Here is a 16,009-nt window from a genome sequence, read left to right as displayed (position 1 = left end):
GTCTCAACTGACTGAAGAAGAGCGGCAGATTATTCTTGCACAATTAATCACACCAACGTCTGAGGGAAAGAGTGAATCTAATACGCTAGTTGCAATTGAAAGCAATAAAAAAAATGCAGTTCTGAATTTGAAACAGACAGATGGAGTTAAATTTATGGGAAACTTAAAAAAAAAGTTTCGTTTTACATTGAATTCGCAAAAAGTGATTCAGAAAACCTATGTGGCTCGGAAATACAATAATGTAGGTATACAACAATTTCTTTATCAGAGGTCAGACAAAAGAAGATATAGATACAAAATTGTGATATAAACTCACAATCATGAATTATAAAGTCAGAAATGCAAGATATAAACACACAAATCTGACTTCTATATTAGACCTGCGTGATATAATCTCACAATTCTGACTTTTTTCTCAGACCTGCATGATATAAACTCAAAATTGCGAAAAATAAAGTCAGAATTTATTAATATAAACAATTCCGACTTTTTTTCTCAGAATTGCTAATATAAATTCACAACTGTGAGAAATAAAGTCAGAATTGCAAGATACAAACAATTCCGATTTTTTGTTTCTCAGCATTGCGTGATATAAACTTAGAATTGCGAGTTATAAAGTCAGAACTGTGAGATTTAAACACACAATTCTGACTTTTTTCTCAGAACTGCATTATATAAACTCACAATTGCCAGTTATAGTGTTAGAAATGTGAAATATAAACAATTCTGGCTTTTTTCTCAGAACTGCGTGATATAAACTCACAATTGCCAGTTATAGCATCAGAAATGCGAGATATAAACACAGTTCTGACTTTTTTCCTCTGAACTGCGTGATATAGACTGTTTGGGAGAAATAGTCAGAATTGTGAGATTTAAACACATAATTCTGACTTTTTTCTCACAGCGGCATTATATAAACTCACAATTTCGAGTTATAAAGTAAGAAATGTGAGATATAAACAATTCTGGCCTTTTTTCTCAAAGCTGCATGATATAAACTCAGAATTGCAAGTTATAAAGTCAGAAATGCTTGATATACACAATTCTGTCTTTTTTCTCAAAACTATGTAATACAAACTCACAATTCTGACTTTTCTCATAACTGCTACTTTATTTCTCAAAACTGTGAGATGCAAATTGCAATTTCAATATAAAAAGTCACAATTACCTTTTTTATTTATTATTCAGTGGCAGAAACGGGCTTCCATATGAACATCTTCAAAGTAAACTCTTTTGCATAATGCAGAAGAAAAAAAGGCTTACAAGTTTGGAACTACATTTTTAGGTTAACATCAACTAGTAACTATGCCTCAGCTTAATGTTTCATTGTCTATTCCAGATTAAAAAACAATTAAAATGTAATATACGAGTAAACCTCTAAAACAAGAGATCCTTTCAACATTGTGATGCTCAATAAAAAACCCTGTTTTATACTGAAGCATGAAAGTTTGAACATTCCTCCCACCAACCACTAACACTCTGACTGTCACAGGAAACCACCTCTGCCAGTCTTGTGGGACTTGCAGATCTTTGAAAGAAGTTGGCACAATCGACTAGAGCCCAATGCCAAACACAAATCAGAGAGGGTCTATAAAAGCCATCTTGATAATATTGTGTGCCAAAAAAAGAAGAGCAGTGGTCAGAATAAGAAGGCGAACATTATTGTTTTCCTAGAATCTGGACAAATGAACATGCAATAAGAGTAAGAGAGAGAATACCATATGGATGGCTAAATGCAGTGAGACAGATGGCACTCGCTGGTTTTGCTTTACACTGGCCATTAGCCAAGGCACACACTTACTCACTCTCTCTCTCCCTTTTTATCTCTCTCACTCTCTCTCTCCCACATGCACACACACACACACACACACACACACACACACACACACACACACACACACACACACACACACACACACACACACACACACACACACACACACACACACACACACACACACACACACACACACACACACACACACACACACACACACACACACACACACACACACACACACACACACACACACACACACCAATGAATCTGCTGTTCCTCTCCACTGGGTTAATTAGTGTAAATGCATTATCACCACCTTTCAATGGGTGAGAGGTCCCATTACCTGTGAGTGCCTGATAATGCTAGTACAATCACACCAGGAGTGGGCAGCATGATCAAAGCTTGATTTATGAGCAATTTTTTCACAGTAAATGATGACTACAGTGCAAAAGTTTGTGGCCCTGGACCACAAAACTAGTCAATTTTTTTCAAATTAAGATTTATACATTACCTGAAACCTGAATAAACAAGCTGAAAATAGGCTGAGATACAACTATTTAAAAATCTAGAATCTGAGGTGCAAAAAAATCAAAATATTGAGAAAATCACCTTTAAAATTGTCCAAATGAAGTTAGCAATGCATATTACTAATCAAAAATTAGGTTTAAATATATTTAGAGTAGGAAATTTACAAAATATCTTTATGGAATATGATCTTTACTTAATATCCCAATGATTTTTGGCATAAATAAAATAAAAAAAACGATAATTTTGACCCATACAATGCATTTTTGGCTTCTGCAACAAATATACCCGTGCCACTTAAGACTGGTTTTGTAGTCCAGGGTCACATATGTTCACCAAGACTGCAATTATTTAATTAGAAAAATACAATAAAAATTATATTATAAAATCTTACTACAATTTTTCTATTTTTATATATATTTTAAAATGTAATTTTTCCTACGTTTTATTATTATTAATATTTGTGAAAATCGGATACATTTTTAGTCTGATAAAATTCAAACCTGAAATGTTTATTGGAACTTCAGAAAATATCACATTATTCATATGAATAATGAGGTGGGATATTTTCAAAATCAGCTTAACATTATAACACTCAAGCTCAAAAACAGTAATGTGAGTAGTTAAGTAATATCAAGTAAAAATTAGGCTTGGGCGGTAATACGGTAATATGGTATACCGCGGGATCTAAAAATAGCAACGGTATCAGTTTCAATACTGTTATACCATCATAAAAAACAATGCACTTATATAGGAGACAAGGATTAAATATTAAATATAATTTATTTAATGCCTAAAACTGCGTATTAGTGATGCGTGGATGGTGGTTATATCCTCGGGCGCTGCGGATAATCCGTGGGTTAGGTGGGTCGGGTAATAAAAAAATGCATTCTGATTATTTGCGGGTGGGTCGCGGGTGGATGGGACAAATCAATAATGATGCTAATATTAACTACATTTTCTAAAACATGAACGTGTTTTATGTACTTTTTCATCAGGCAGACGATTTCATTTGTGTGTAGTTTTTGCTGACAGAAACGGTGACATTCCCTATAAAGTTTGAAGGGAGTTATGCCTGTGCTAATGCTATTGAGCACGGTAATGGAGTGGTCGGCTTTGCGTTTACCCACTCCTCCGATGCGCATCATTCGGTAGTGTCCTGCATTATCCAAAATCATGACAGTCCACCACATGAATAGCTAATTCAATCGCATGTTAATAAATTGAAATATTCCCTAAAAACACCCAGTAAAGACAGTGATGATGTGGTCAGGACCAGTGATGTAGTGGTGCCTGGAGAAGTGGGTATATGCTTCATTCATGCATTTATGAAGCGTATACCCACATGACTCTCGGCAATCTCTTATAGAGACGCTTTGAACTTACTAATTGTACACATTCGTTTACTCCTTGGAGTTTACAGAGGTTCACTGGTTTAAGAAATTTCTGATCGTAAAAGCCTGCTTCTTTTTATTAGTAAATTTTTTTTCCGTTAGTATGTACTGATTAAAATTACTGGGGCACGGGAGACGGGTGTTTTTACGAATATTTACATTTATTCACATGGATGTGGTAGACCGTCATGATTTTGGCTAATGCAGGACACTACTGAATGATGCACAGAGGGGATTTAGAAGTGGGTATACGCAAAGCCCCATGATAAAGAAGTGGGTATACGCCGTATACCTGCGTACACCCTCCACTACACCACTGGTCAGGACCGTGGCAGCTTCTTTTGAAATATATTTGACAATTGTGCCTAATGCGCCCGCTCTGTCCACAGATGCTGCCTGTTCATTCATACGCGAGGGCATGTCAGGCTAGGCGCGCAGTGGTATAATAATAATTATTATTGATTATTTAAATCAGTAGATTATAACGAAAACAATACCTTAAAATGAAAGAAGCAGATTTTTACGATCAGACATTTCTTAAACTGGTGAACCCCTGTAAACTTCAGTCCAAACAGGCGTAAGTTCAGGGGTGCGTTTCCCAAAAGCATCGTTAGCCAACTATGGTCGCAAGTTCCGTCGTTTCCAACATACTTCAACGATTGGGTGTTTCCGACACCATAGTTCAAACGAACATTCGCAAACAGCATCGCAAACTTAAGTGGTTGTAAAGACTATAGAATACCCAAGACATTTCACTCGTGTAGTTTTGAATGGGGAAAAATGCAACGTTCATTATGGCCGCGAAGCCCCGCCTTCTTAGTGAAAGAGCCAATCGTTGATTAGTAAAGTCAGCGCGTCACTGCAGCTGCCGTTAGAAGTCCCGGTTGCTATAGAAACAATCGCGCTCTAGACGTGCGCTCAGTACTGCGCATGCGCACTGGCTCATCTAGCCGGAAAAATAAGCGTTTTTTCACGCTATTGGAGCACAAGGAACCATATTTATGAGGCAGTTCTTGTTGGATTTCTTTGAAGATTTAAAATATGAAATTTAATCGTAAGCTTGGTGAACAGTTTTGGAGAATTTGATGTTTCCCCATTCAAACAGATAGGAGCTGCACTTGTATGCCCGAGAGGCGTATCAAAGATGGCCGCCGAGTGACATGACTTGCCTTAAAGGGACTTTGGTGGTTGGAACTACAGCTCTCCACCTTAGAAGCATAGTTTCTTGTTAGTAAGACATGTGGGCTTAATAAATTTTATTTTTGAGCATAATTTGCAAGCTAACATGCAGTACAATCTACAGGGGTTGGACAATGAAACTGAAACACTGGCCAATATAATGTTGGAGGTTTCATGGCTATATTTTTGCAGCCTGGTGGCCAATCTTCACTGATTGCACATTCCACCAGTAAGAACAGGTGTGAAGGTTGACTGTGTGCACCCAATGGTTCAGACATTGTACTCTGAAGGTGGTGCCATGTATCAGGATGATAATGCACCAGTACACACAGCAAGACAGGTGACAGAGTGGTTTGATGAACATGAAAATGAAGTTGGACATCTCCCATGGCCTGCATAGTCACCAGATCTGAATATTATTGTGCCACTTTGGGGTGTTTTGGAGGAGCGAGTCAGATAACATTTTCCTACACCAGTATCATGTAGTGACCTGACCCCTGATCTGCAAGAGGAGAATGGCTCAAAATGCCTTTGGCTACTGTGCAGGACTTGTATTTGTCATTCCAAAAGAAGAAATGCTCTATTGGCCACAAAAGGAGGCCCAACACCATACTAACTGTGGTCTAAAACCAGGTGTTTCAGTTTCATTGTCCAACCCCTGTATATCTTCCATTTAAACTAAATATAAATGCATTTTAATCTATGTATTTATAAGCACCGTTTATGATTAGTGCGTGTGCACAAATGCCTGAGGGAACCCCGGAGTATGACGTAAGAGGGAACCCGTGATGAATCAAACATCAAATAAAGCGTAATGACAGGGGGGAAAGAAAATGAGTCATTAGGTGCCATGTTCAATATAGCTGCATTTTTGAGGTCCCTACTCAGTTAAATAGCCGAAGTTATTACTTGGTGACGTCATTAACAACGGTCCTACATTGTTGAACTAACGTGGTTCAAACGACGGAGATGCGACCATGTTCGGGAAACACTGTGACTAGCTAGTTCGTTTCCACAACAATGCATGTACTATGGAGGTTAACCAGCGAGTTATGTCGTTCTACGGGAAACACAGAAACGGGCAACCCCTGGATGTTTATGTTAATTTAATTCTGTTTGACTGTTGTATTTGCACTTTTTTATAAACTGCTATTTGTTGCTAATAAAAGTTGTTAATATTGTTGTGCATGTTATTTTGTTATTGTTTCAGTAGCGTTTGGTATTCAGTTTCTGAACGGTTTAGGCACAAGCCAACAGTTTGGTGACGCTGTCTGAGCCTTACGTCATAATTGTTTTTTTATTCACGGTAACACCGTATACCGGGGTAAATAGGGAGGAGGTTTGACGGTATCAAAATTTGGATACCGCCCAAGCCTAGTAAAAATACAGCTGATGTGTACACATAGTGTGTCTGCACAGTAAAATTCTATATTAATGAGCTACTGTGATGTTATTTGGCAACCGTAGCCACTTAAACCACCAATGCATGGTTGCTCACATCATATAATCAGCAAAGCTGTGGGCAGCGGCTATTTACACTAAGGCTAAACAAAACAGTTTACTTTGCGTCAGTAAATGGCAACACATAGCATCTTAGTGTAAAAACAGTAAATGATACCATTTAGATGAAGTGTAAATAGACATGATATGCTATTTGTACTCATAACAAATTGTCTGAGCAATAGTGGGTGGACTTTACCAACAACACCTGGTATAAGTAACCTTTTTGAATCTGATAACATCAACAGCATAAACGGGTATCTCAACCATCAATGTATATTGGGACTCAGACAAAGCGCATGGAGAAAACCTAAAAACATAAAATTTCTATGGATGATTTATAAATCAGGAGTTATGTGAATCATAACCAAGTGTTATGTAAATACAAAAGTTTGCAGAAAAGAAAGTGGTCTGTCAGCACTCAGAATTTTTCTTCACCTAGATCATTTTCACACCTAATTGTGACAGACACAGGAACATTCTGTTCGCTCACCTAAAACATTGCGAATCTCTTAAAGACAGAAAAGTGAGTGACCTGCTGAGCTATTTTAAGACAAACATTCTCCTCTAGTCTCACTATGAGGGCCTCCAGCAGAAAGGTCCACTTCTTTTTGAGGAGTGACAAAAGACTTGTGAAATAATTGTGAAAAATGCAAACTACCCATTTAAAGGCGTATTCACCTTTAAGACGTCAAGCAGGTAGTTTGCATATTTCACATATGCTTGTGGAATCTTTTGTCAGTGTGAGAAGTGAATTGAAAAAGCAGGTCGAACGTGAAACTAACTTTAACTGAAGCAGCAACTGCCTGATTCTACAAGAAAATGTGGGCCAACAGTTCCTTGAATTTCCGCTATGGACAAAAACTGTAGAGAGTGACAGTGTTTATAAGATACTGACCCAGATTAAATTTATACAGTATATTGCATTGTTTTGTGTGTGTGTAAATTTTTTTAAAAGGCTATAAAATAAATAATTATAATGTACACTACCAAGAAAAATCTCTTCTGCTCTCTAAGCCTTTAGCCTTTTTTGATCCAAAAAAACAGTACAATTTTGAAATATTTTTACTATTTTAAATAACTGTTTTCAGTTTGAATATAATTTAAAATGCTATTTATTCCTGGGATTTCAAAGCTGAATTTTTATCATTATTATGTCAGTCACATGATCCTTCAGAACTTGTTCTAATATACTGATTTGCCGCTCTGAAAATTAATAGCAGCCGAGTAAATTTTTTTAGGTTTCTTTGATGACTAGAAAGTTTAGAAGAACAGCATTTATTTGAAATAGAAATCTTTTGTAACATTGTAAATGTCTTTAGCATCACTTTTGATGCATCCGTGCAAAAAAGAGATAATTTTCTAGAATTTCTTACCAAAAAAATGTATGTTACAAAAGTTTATTTCCGATAAATGCTGATCTATTTATTAAAGAATCATGAAAAAGGTGTAACTCTTTTAAATATTGATAATAAAAGTGTTTCTTGAAGAGCAAATTAGCATATTAGAATGATTTCTGAAGGATCATGTGACACTGAAGACTGGAGTAATGATGCTGAAAATTTAGATTTGATCACAGGAATAAATTACATTTTAAAATATATTCAAATAGTAAACAGTTATTTTAAATAGTAAAAATAGTTTCAAATTTTACAGTTTTTCCTGTACTTTGGTTAAAATAAATGCAGGCTTGGTGAGCAGAAGAGACTTCTTAAAAAAGAAACCTTACTGTTCAAAAACTTTTGACTGGTAGTGTATATAAAATGCTATAAAAATATATATAATAACAATATTTGTAAATATTATATATAAATGATATAAAATGATATATAAATGCTAAATAAATATGTTTATTTATTTACTTCACGTCAATCTACACAAAACAAGCTTATTTATTTTGCCATCTTAATATGTACGGTTATATGGTTAGTTGCATTTCACCATTTGCAATTACCATTCAGACAGATTTGAACAAATTTCTGGTAATTATTTGGTCACAATCCATCAATTCAAAACCACTGTTCCAAAACAAACTGATTGAGCTAAATGCTACTATGCAATTTCCTATTGCATTGGCATGCCAAAGGAAGTGAAATATTTAGTATGAGATCAGTGTGTTGGCAAGACTAATCCATTGGCAACTTGCAGTTGAAGACAACATTTACAACGTCCTTTAATACGTTTTGGTGTGTGAGGGTCACAGACAGAAAGACGGAGGGAGGGAGACTGAGACAGAGATGTGAACTGGTGCATGCTAAGCAGAATGACTAAGTGTATGCAGATTTGTGTCAATGAGGGTGCCTGTAACTTTAAACTGGTTGTAAATGCAAGCAAAGCCATGAAAAGCGCTTGCCTCTGGGAATATTTAACAGTCACAGATCTAACTGTTAGAACATTTAATTAGCATTGCTCATTAAACACAAGAGACTAGGTGAACTTTAGTCCTACTGAGCCTCCTCACAGAGTAATTACTGATGTCCTTCAGAAAGTGATGATGACTGGGCTTTTTTTAGTCTCTGGGATGTGGCTCATTTAGTTCAGACAAGAAACCTGTGATCTGCTGAGATTACGGCAAAGCGATGATGCTGATGCAGATCTGCCCAACTCGAGCACATTTTTCTACCTTCCCTATCTAATTAAAACCTCTTTCAATCCATTTTCTATTGACTGTGCAATGCATAGCACACTCCCTGGGAATGGATTTAATTGTTGCATTGTTTAAACTTTAGGTAAGACAGCTGCTAAAAAAACTGGTAGCATTAGTTTCAAATCTCACATTATGCAACAGTTACGTATGATCCTCGCAATAGTTAACCTATACTTTGGGTTTGTTTGGAATTATTTGTGTTAACAAGGCAAAACAGAAAAAAATAATTGGCAATACTGTGTCTAAAAACTAATTTTGTAATTAAATTACAAAAATAAAATATAGCTGCAAGCAGCGATTACCGGGGTTTAAGCACTTTACGGCATTTAAGCACATATGAAAAAAGACATTGCATATTATTTATCAAGCCAGTAACCACCTAAATCAATGATTAAAAAGGCATTTTTGCGGAAAAAAAAGTTATAACTTTGATTTAAAGTGTTTTGTTAAAGCTTTGAAAAAAAAAAAAAAAAAAATCACAAATAAATATATTTTTTAAAAAGGCATTTTTGGGAAATCCAAGTCACTTAAAGTTCTTGATCTTCCCTTTCTAGCCCATACTCATCTAACAACGCCTGATATATGGTATTTTTGAGCACTTCCTATGTTGATCTGCCTCCTTAGGATGAATCACTTGTTGTATTCCCCAATTGTAAGTCGCTTTGTATAAAAGCGTCTGCTAAATGAATAAATGTAAATGTAAATTTACCATAGAAATATTATGTTTTTTTTAACATTCATTGCTGTTACAGTGGCAGCTGTGGTCCGATTTCCCTAAAACTGCATGCTTGTTAAGAATCACCTGATGCATGTGTTCAGCAGGTTTTAAGTTTTGAGGTTTTTTTTGTTTTGTTTATAGGCTTTAAGAGCTTTTGGGCGTTTTTGGACAGGCCTCTTTTCTAAACGATCCCGTTATAGCTTCCCAAATGGTGGAATTCAACATTTTTTGATACATATTTACCTAGTATTTACCTAGAGAGTCTAGAGAATTGGACTGCAATATTTTTTCCAGAATTAGCTGGCAAAAGTAGTTTTTTTTTTTTTTACATCTTCTCAATCATTTAACAAACAATTTGACTGACAGCAGTGGTTCTAGAGGCAAAGTTGTTCGAAATGAGGAGGTCTATAGTATGATGCAAATATTGTGCTTATGTGTGAAAAACTGCACAATATACAATCATTACGCCCTTGAAAAATGCTATTTTTAAAAAATAATTCATATGCACTCTCCAGAGAATCTTCCTGCAATGGTTTGGTTCTGATCGGGCGAGTAGTTCACATTAAGTTTTTCAAAAAAATGCTAAATATCCTGAAATTTCGCAGTGTGACAGATGTGAGCCAAGGATTCCAACAACATAAGACACTTGAGTCTGCGACAAACTGTTTAGGAGTTATGAGCGATTTTCTACTTTTGATCCCTGTAGCGCCCCCATTAGGCCGATTGGGGCGAGCCTTGGTGACGTTGTAGAGGGTGTGAGTACTACCAACCCTCCAAGTTTCAAGTCTTTATGACTTACGGTTTGGTCTGCCCGATCAATCTTACATTGAGATTGCTGATCCTTCACCCTTAAAAATAAAGATGCTGGTTCCACGAAGAACCATTTAATCTATTTCTTACCTTTTTATAATCTGAAGAACCTTTTGCCACAAATAACTTTTTCTGAAACAGAAAGGTTCTTCAGATGTTAAAGGTTCTTTATGGAACCATTTAGACAAAAAAGGTTCTTCCATGGCATCGTGAAACACCTTTATTTTTAAGAGTGTTGGTCATTTTAACAATTACAATAGCATTTATAACCTAAATATTACTGTGCTGTTATTTGCACAGCCATGCTGATACTCAGTACAACAGCACAACTGCGTGTGTTGCAAATTTAACTCCCATAATTCTTCAGATGAAATTGCGCAGATAGGTTTATTATAAAGTCTTAGGGCTGGGCGATTAATCGAAAAGTAATCGAAATCGACATTCAGAACCTATAATCGATCAAATTTTTCCAGGTCAATTATTTCAATTACTTTCCCTTTAAAAACATTACTGCGTGTGGAGTCAGGTGACCCCGCTCCGTTACGTTACGTTATTCCTCCGACATGTCGATGGAGAGCTTAAGCAGTATTTATACAGTAAAAAGTATTTACAGGATATACAAGAGTAATTTTATTTAGAAGAGATACTGCTTATTTTCTACTTTTAATGTTTATTATTATTTTATAAATAATTTATTTTGTTTCCAAAAGTGCAAGTTATTTATTTTCACTAATTTAAGAAAAATGTGACTTTTCGTTTTAAGCAATGTGTGCTTTAATTTCAGTTATATATATATTAAATAATCATAGATAGTAGATAGTGTGTGCACCCTTCATTCAAAAATCTCTCACTTGTAATATGTGAGCATATTTACTGTACAAAACTTGTCAGTGAACTATAAGGGGAAAAAAATAAATATTATTTAAATATAATTAAATATAATTTTATTAATGAATAAAATAATCGTTCATTAATCGTAATCGGGTTAAAATGTTCAATTAATCGAGATTTTGATTTTAGGCCAAATCGCCCAGCCCTATAAAGTCTTCTAAGAAACAGCAAAACATTGGAAAACAGTTGCATAACAAAAGTGTTTAAGAGCTATGCCAAGCTGGCTGTGATCACAGAAATCTCTCCAATAATGACTCTATTCGGCCGCCTAAATTACAGCTAAACTCGAAAATGTGCCAATTCATTTCTGCTGCTTCACATGTCACAAAAGAATACCAATAAAAAGAAAGTCAGAATAAAAGCTAACTAAAACAAGCAATAGGTTCGATTTGCACTTGTTTGTATGTGTCATTTATACGTGAAAAATAACATAATACTGCCAGAAAACATCATCGCTCACCCATCTGTCTGCTGAGTCATTTTCACTTGAGTTTCTCATTCACACACGTGCTCAGTGCTAATTAAGTGTAGGGGATGAACCGTGGTAAACATCTGCTCAAAAACTTGTGGTTGACATGGTTTCCCAAAGGGAAACTGCAAAAAAAAAAAAAAAAAAAAGTAATAATAATAATAAATAAATAAATAAATAAATAAAAATAAAATAAAATAAAAGCTTTTGGATTTCATCAAAACTATCTTAATTTGTGTTCCGAACATGAACAAAGGTCTTACAGGTTTGGAATGACTTGAGGGTGTGTAATTAGTGACAGAATTTTCATTTTTGGGTGAACTATCCCTCTTCCATTTCTTGACATTCAATGACACTGATCGAATAATTGCGATATGAGAACTCTCATTTCTCCTTTTTAAACTATGAGTGATAGTCTTTCTCCAAATACATTTTTAGAAGTTTTGCATTGATTAAAATCTAAAAAAAATAAAACATTTGGTAAATTCTTTTTTTTTTTTTTTCATATGTAGTAAAGCCCACTTTACTAAAAACAAAATGGGCTGGCAATTGTAACATCACAAGGTTAAAAACTGTCGAAACAAACAATAATGCAAGAGTTTTGCAACTACCCGAAAACCCCCAACATTACAGCTTCTAACACTCAAAGTGCACAGTGAAACAAGTCGCAGAACGGAAGCTGTGAGGCATGATCCATGTCTCTCCATTTAAATGTCAGAGTCATTGAGGAAAGAAAACATCACCACACCACCACCGCAAACAAAACTTTCACTCTTGTTGTACAAGCACGTCGGTCCTCCTCTTAGCCAACACTTTGCGCTTTGGCACCATTAACAACACTGACGCAATAAGAGAGCAGGCCACATACTAATAACATTCTTGCACTTACAGGCTATTCACAAGGAGGAATTAATTACTCGTTGTGCTCCAGCCACTTTTGCCCAGTCTTTTTATCCAATTCTGCATCTTTATTGCTTCTCACAATCAAGTGTCATGGAAAAAAAATACATAAATCACCCCCCTCTTGAGACTCACCCTTGACCTCTGACAAACTTAAGGTGCCTTGTAATTTAAAACGGAAAACTTTCACAAATATGCACATAAAGTGAGTGCATTATGTTCCTAGCTTTTAAGCACACAATAGATATTAACACCGATTTCAAAGTAAACAAATTAGTTTGACTTAACTCAAGAGCATTTTTTGCTTATCTTATTAGTTTTAATTCATTTACACAGCCAAAAGCTGTCTACAAATAAAACAAAAAAATCGTCCTTATAAACTTTTTTTCTCAGAATTCAATAGCGAGTTAAGGCGGAATTGTGAGATATAGGGCTGGTTTCACAGACAGGGCTTAGACTAAGCCAGGATTAAACTAACTCCCCCGGTTTCACAGACAAGGCCTAAGCCTAGTCCTAGACTAAAATGTAAGTCTGAGCTGTTTCAACTGAAAGAAACTTGCACCGACTGATCTAAAAATATATTAGTGCCTTTGATTTGTCTTAAGATGCATACCAGTAATGTTTTTTTCTAAGCATGTTTATAAAAATTACTTAATTGTCCTAAATGAACTTTGAGTTAATCCTGGTTTAGTTTAAGCCCTGTCTGTGAAACCAGGCCATTAAGTTTAATTAGGACATTAAAGTAATTGTTATTAACATGTCTTAGAAAAAACATTACTAGTGTGCATCTTGAGACAAAACAAGAGTACTGACATGTTTCAAGATGAATAGTGAAAGTTTCTTCAATTAGCTGCGACTTACATTTAAGTCTGGGACTAGGCTGCCTTGTCTGTGAGGCTAAACTCGCAGTTCTGAGAACAAAGCAGTCTTTTTTTTTCCTTCAAAATTTTACTTTTTAACTGGCAATTGCAAGTTTATATCTCACAATTCTGAGAAAAAAAGTCAGAATTACAAGATATACACTCACAATTGCAAGAAAAAAAACTGGATTGTGAGATACAAACTCACAATTGTAAGAAAAAAGTCAGAACTGCAAGATACAAAAGTTAGAATTGTGAGTTTTTATCTCGCAAGTCTGACTTTATTTCTCAGAATTGCAAGTTTATGTCTCAGAATTGCGAGTTTATATCTCACAATTCTAAGAAAAAGTTAGAATAGCAAGATATATGCTATAGCGAGTTTTTATCTCACAATTCCGAAAAACGAAAAAAGACAGAATTGCAAGAAAAAAGTCAGAATTGCAAGATATAAACTCACAATTGTGAGAAAAAGTTATAAAATAACTGCAAGAAAAAAGTAAAAAAGTGAGATACAAACTGACATTTGCATGAGGAAAAAGTCACAATTGTGAGTTTTTATCTCGCAATTATGACTTAATTTTCTCACAATTGTGAGTTTATATCATGAAATTCTGAGAAAATATAAGAATTGTGAGTTTATACCTCTCAATTCTGAGAAAAAACTCAGAATTGCAAGATATAATCACACAATTGCATAGAAAAAGTCAGAATTGCAAGATACAAACTCACATTTGTGAGAAAAAGCGTCAGAATTTTATCTCGCCTTTTTTTTGCAACTGTGAGTTTATATCACGCAATTCTGAGAAAAAAAAAGTCAGAATTGACTTTATATCCCGCAATTCTGACTTTATAACTCGCAGTTCAGTTTATCTCACAATTCTGAGTAAAAAAAGTCAGAACTGCGAGTTTGTATCACAAAAAAGAAAAATGTCAGAATTGTGAGATAAAAAGTCACAAATACCTTTATTTTAATTTAGTGGTGGAAATGGGCTTCCACAGGTTTACACACAAGTAAAAATCAGCCAAATTAGACTTTACACTGTAGGTGGGAGGTTTTGTCTAAAGCTTCATTTAATGAAAAGAGTTTCACAGTTAACACTACGAGTAGAATGTGGTTAAAGGAGAAGGTTATACAGTTCCAGTGTCGTGTAAGATAGATAGTCTGAACGTGTGCCAATACTGATAAGCTTTAGTTTACTGTATCTGCAACTTATCTCAAAGAAAGCCGAGCTCTTAACGCTTCAACACAAGCCGAGGGGCGTGGGCAGTCACTAACACGCCCATTTAATCTCATAAAACAAAAGAAAAAAAAAGAACAAGAAACAAAAACACGAATATAAAACACAAACCAATAAAAATAATAGCAACTTATACAACTATACTGCCTGTGTCTATGGATGTAACGTTACGTGCGCGGAGGGGGAGGGGCTGTACGTGAACTCAAATGTTTACATTAAATATCAGACGAAAACTTAAGTGTAACACTTTTGAAATGTTGTTAAATTTCCTTTAAACACAAATACACATTATTAAAGCATATGTGCATCGATTTACGTGTTGCTTTTTCAGACGTTTCTCAGTGTTTAACTGCTGCAAATGACTGTAAACTCTCCATGTGGAGAGAAACCAACAGGACTGGTTTAGCGCGAAGACACCCACAAACACACCATACCATGTGTTTGCATTCGCAGAGCCCTCTAAATACTTTAATAACAGTTAAATACACTATTAAGTCTCATCCAGCCCTCGCCTGTAACGTACAAGAAAATGACAGCGATGCTTAATGTTCCCATTAGCCTCGACTCCAGACGTACCTGCTCCCGTCTTTTCTGCCAGCGCCCGCAGGGGCTTTCCTCCAGGATTTCACTTTCATCTTCACTCTCCTCCTCTTTCCCCCCGGACCCCGATATGTTCTCTGGGACGGACATCGTCATTTTACCCTGGCGTTCTGCTCTGACTGCTCCTTTAAGACCAACTGAGCACGCAGGACCTCCTGAGGCTTGCTGCAATGTTGTAGCTGCAAACGTGTTTCATTGACAAATATGGAAGAGTGGCGAATATCGCTGGTCACGATTTCAAGTTACAGTTCAGTCGTCAAGCTCATACAAATACTGCAACACACAACACGATTTGCGAAAAGCGTTTGAAAAATATTCAACGCTATGGTGAATTTAATCCCATCCTTGAGGAGTCTTAGAAAAAGATAAACCTCCCGATAGCACAGTCTCGTAACGTTACGTGAGAGACGTGGCTCTCTGGGTTTTCAGTCGCAGTCCACCCTATACACAGTGTACTGAAAGAGTCCGACCTACAGGCATCATTTCATGTCAGTCCAG

The 16,009-nt window shown here is 35.8% G+C and overlaps 1 protein-coding gene across 1 annotated transcript in view; it reads right to left on the bottom strand.

The window, feature by feature from the left end:
• The window catches only part of nrbp2a (nuclear receptor binding protein 2a), a 36,163-nt gene extending 20,154 nt beyond the window's left edge, over positions 1-16,009 (bottom strand). The window contains exon 1 of the mRNA XM_073848266.1: positions 15,488-16,009. Coding sequence (XP_073704367.1) covers positions 15,488-15,607 — 120 coding nt within the window. The 5' untranslated portion in view covers positions 15,608-16,009. The remainder of the gene's footprint in view (positions 1-15,487) is intronic.

This window comes from Garra rufa, chromosome 10, assembly GCF_049309525.1.
Source record: "Garra rufa chromosome 10, GarRuf1.0, whole genome shotgun sequence".
Classification (NCBI taxonomy): Eukaryota; Metazoa; Chordata; class Actinopteri; order Cypriniformes; family Cyprinidae; genus Garra; species Garra rufa.
This window is presented reverse-complemented; position numbering and strand designations above follow the sequence as displayed.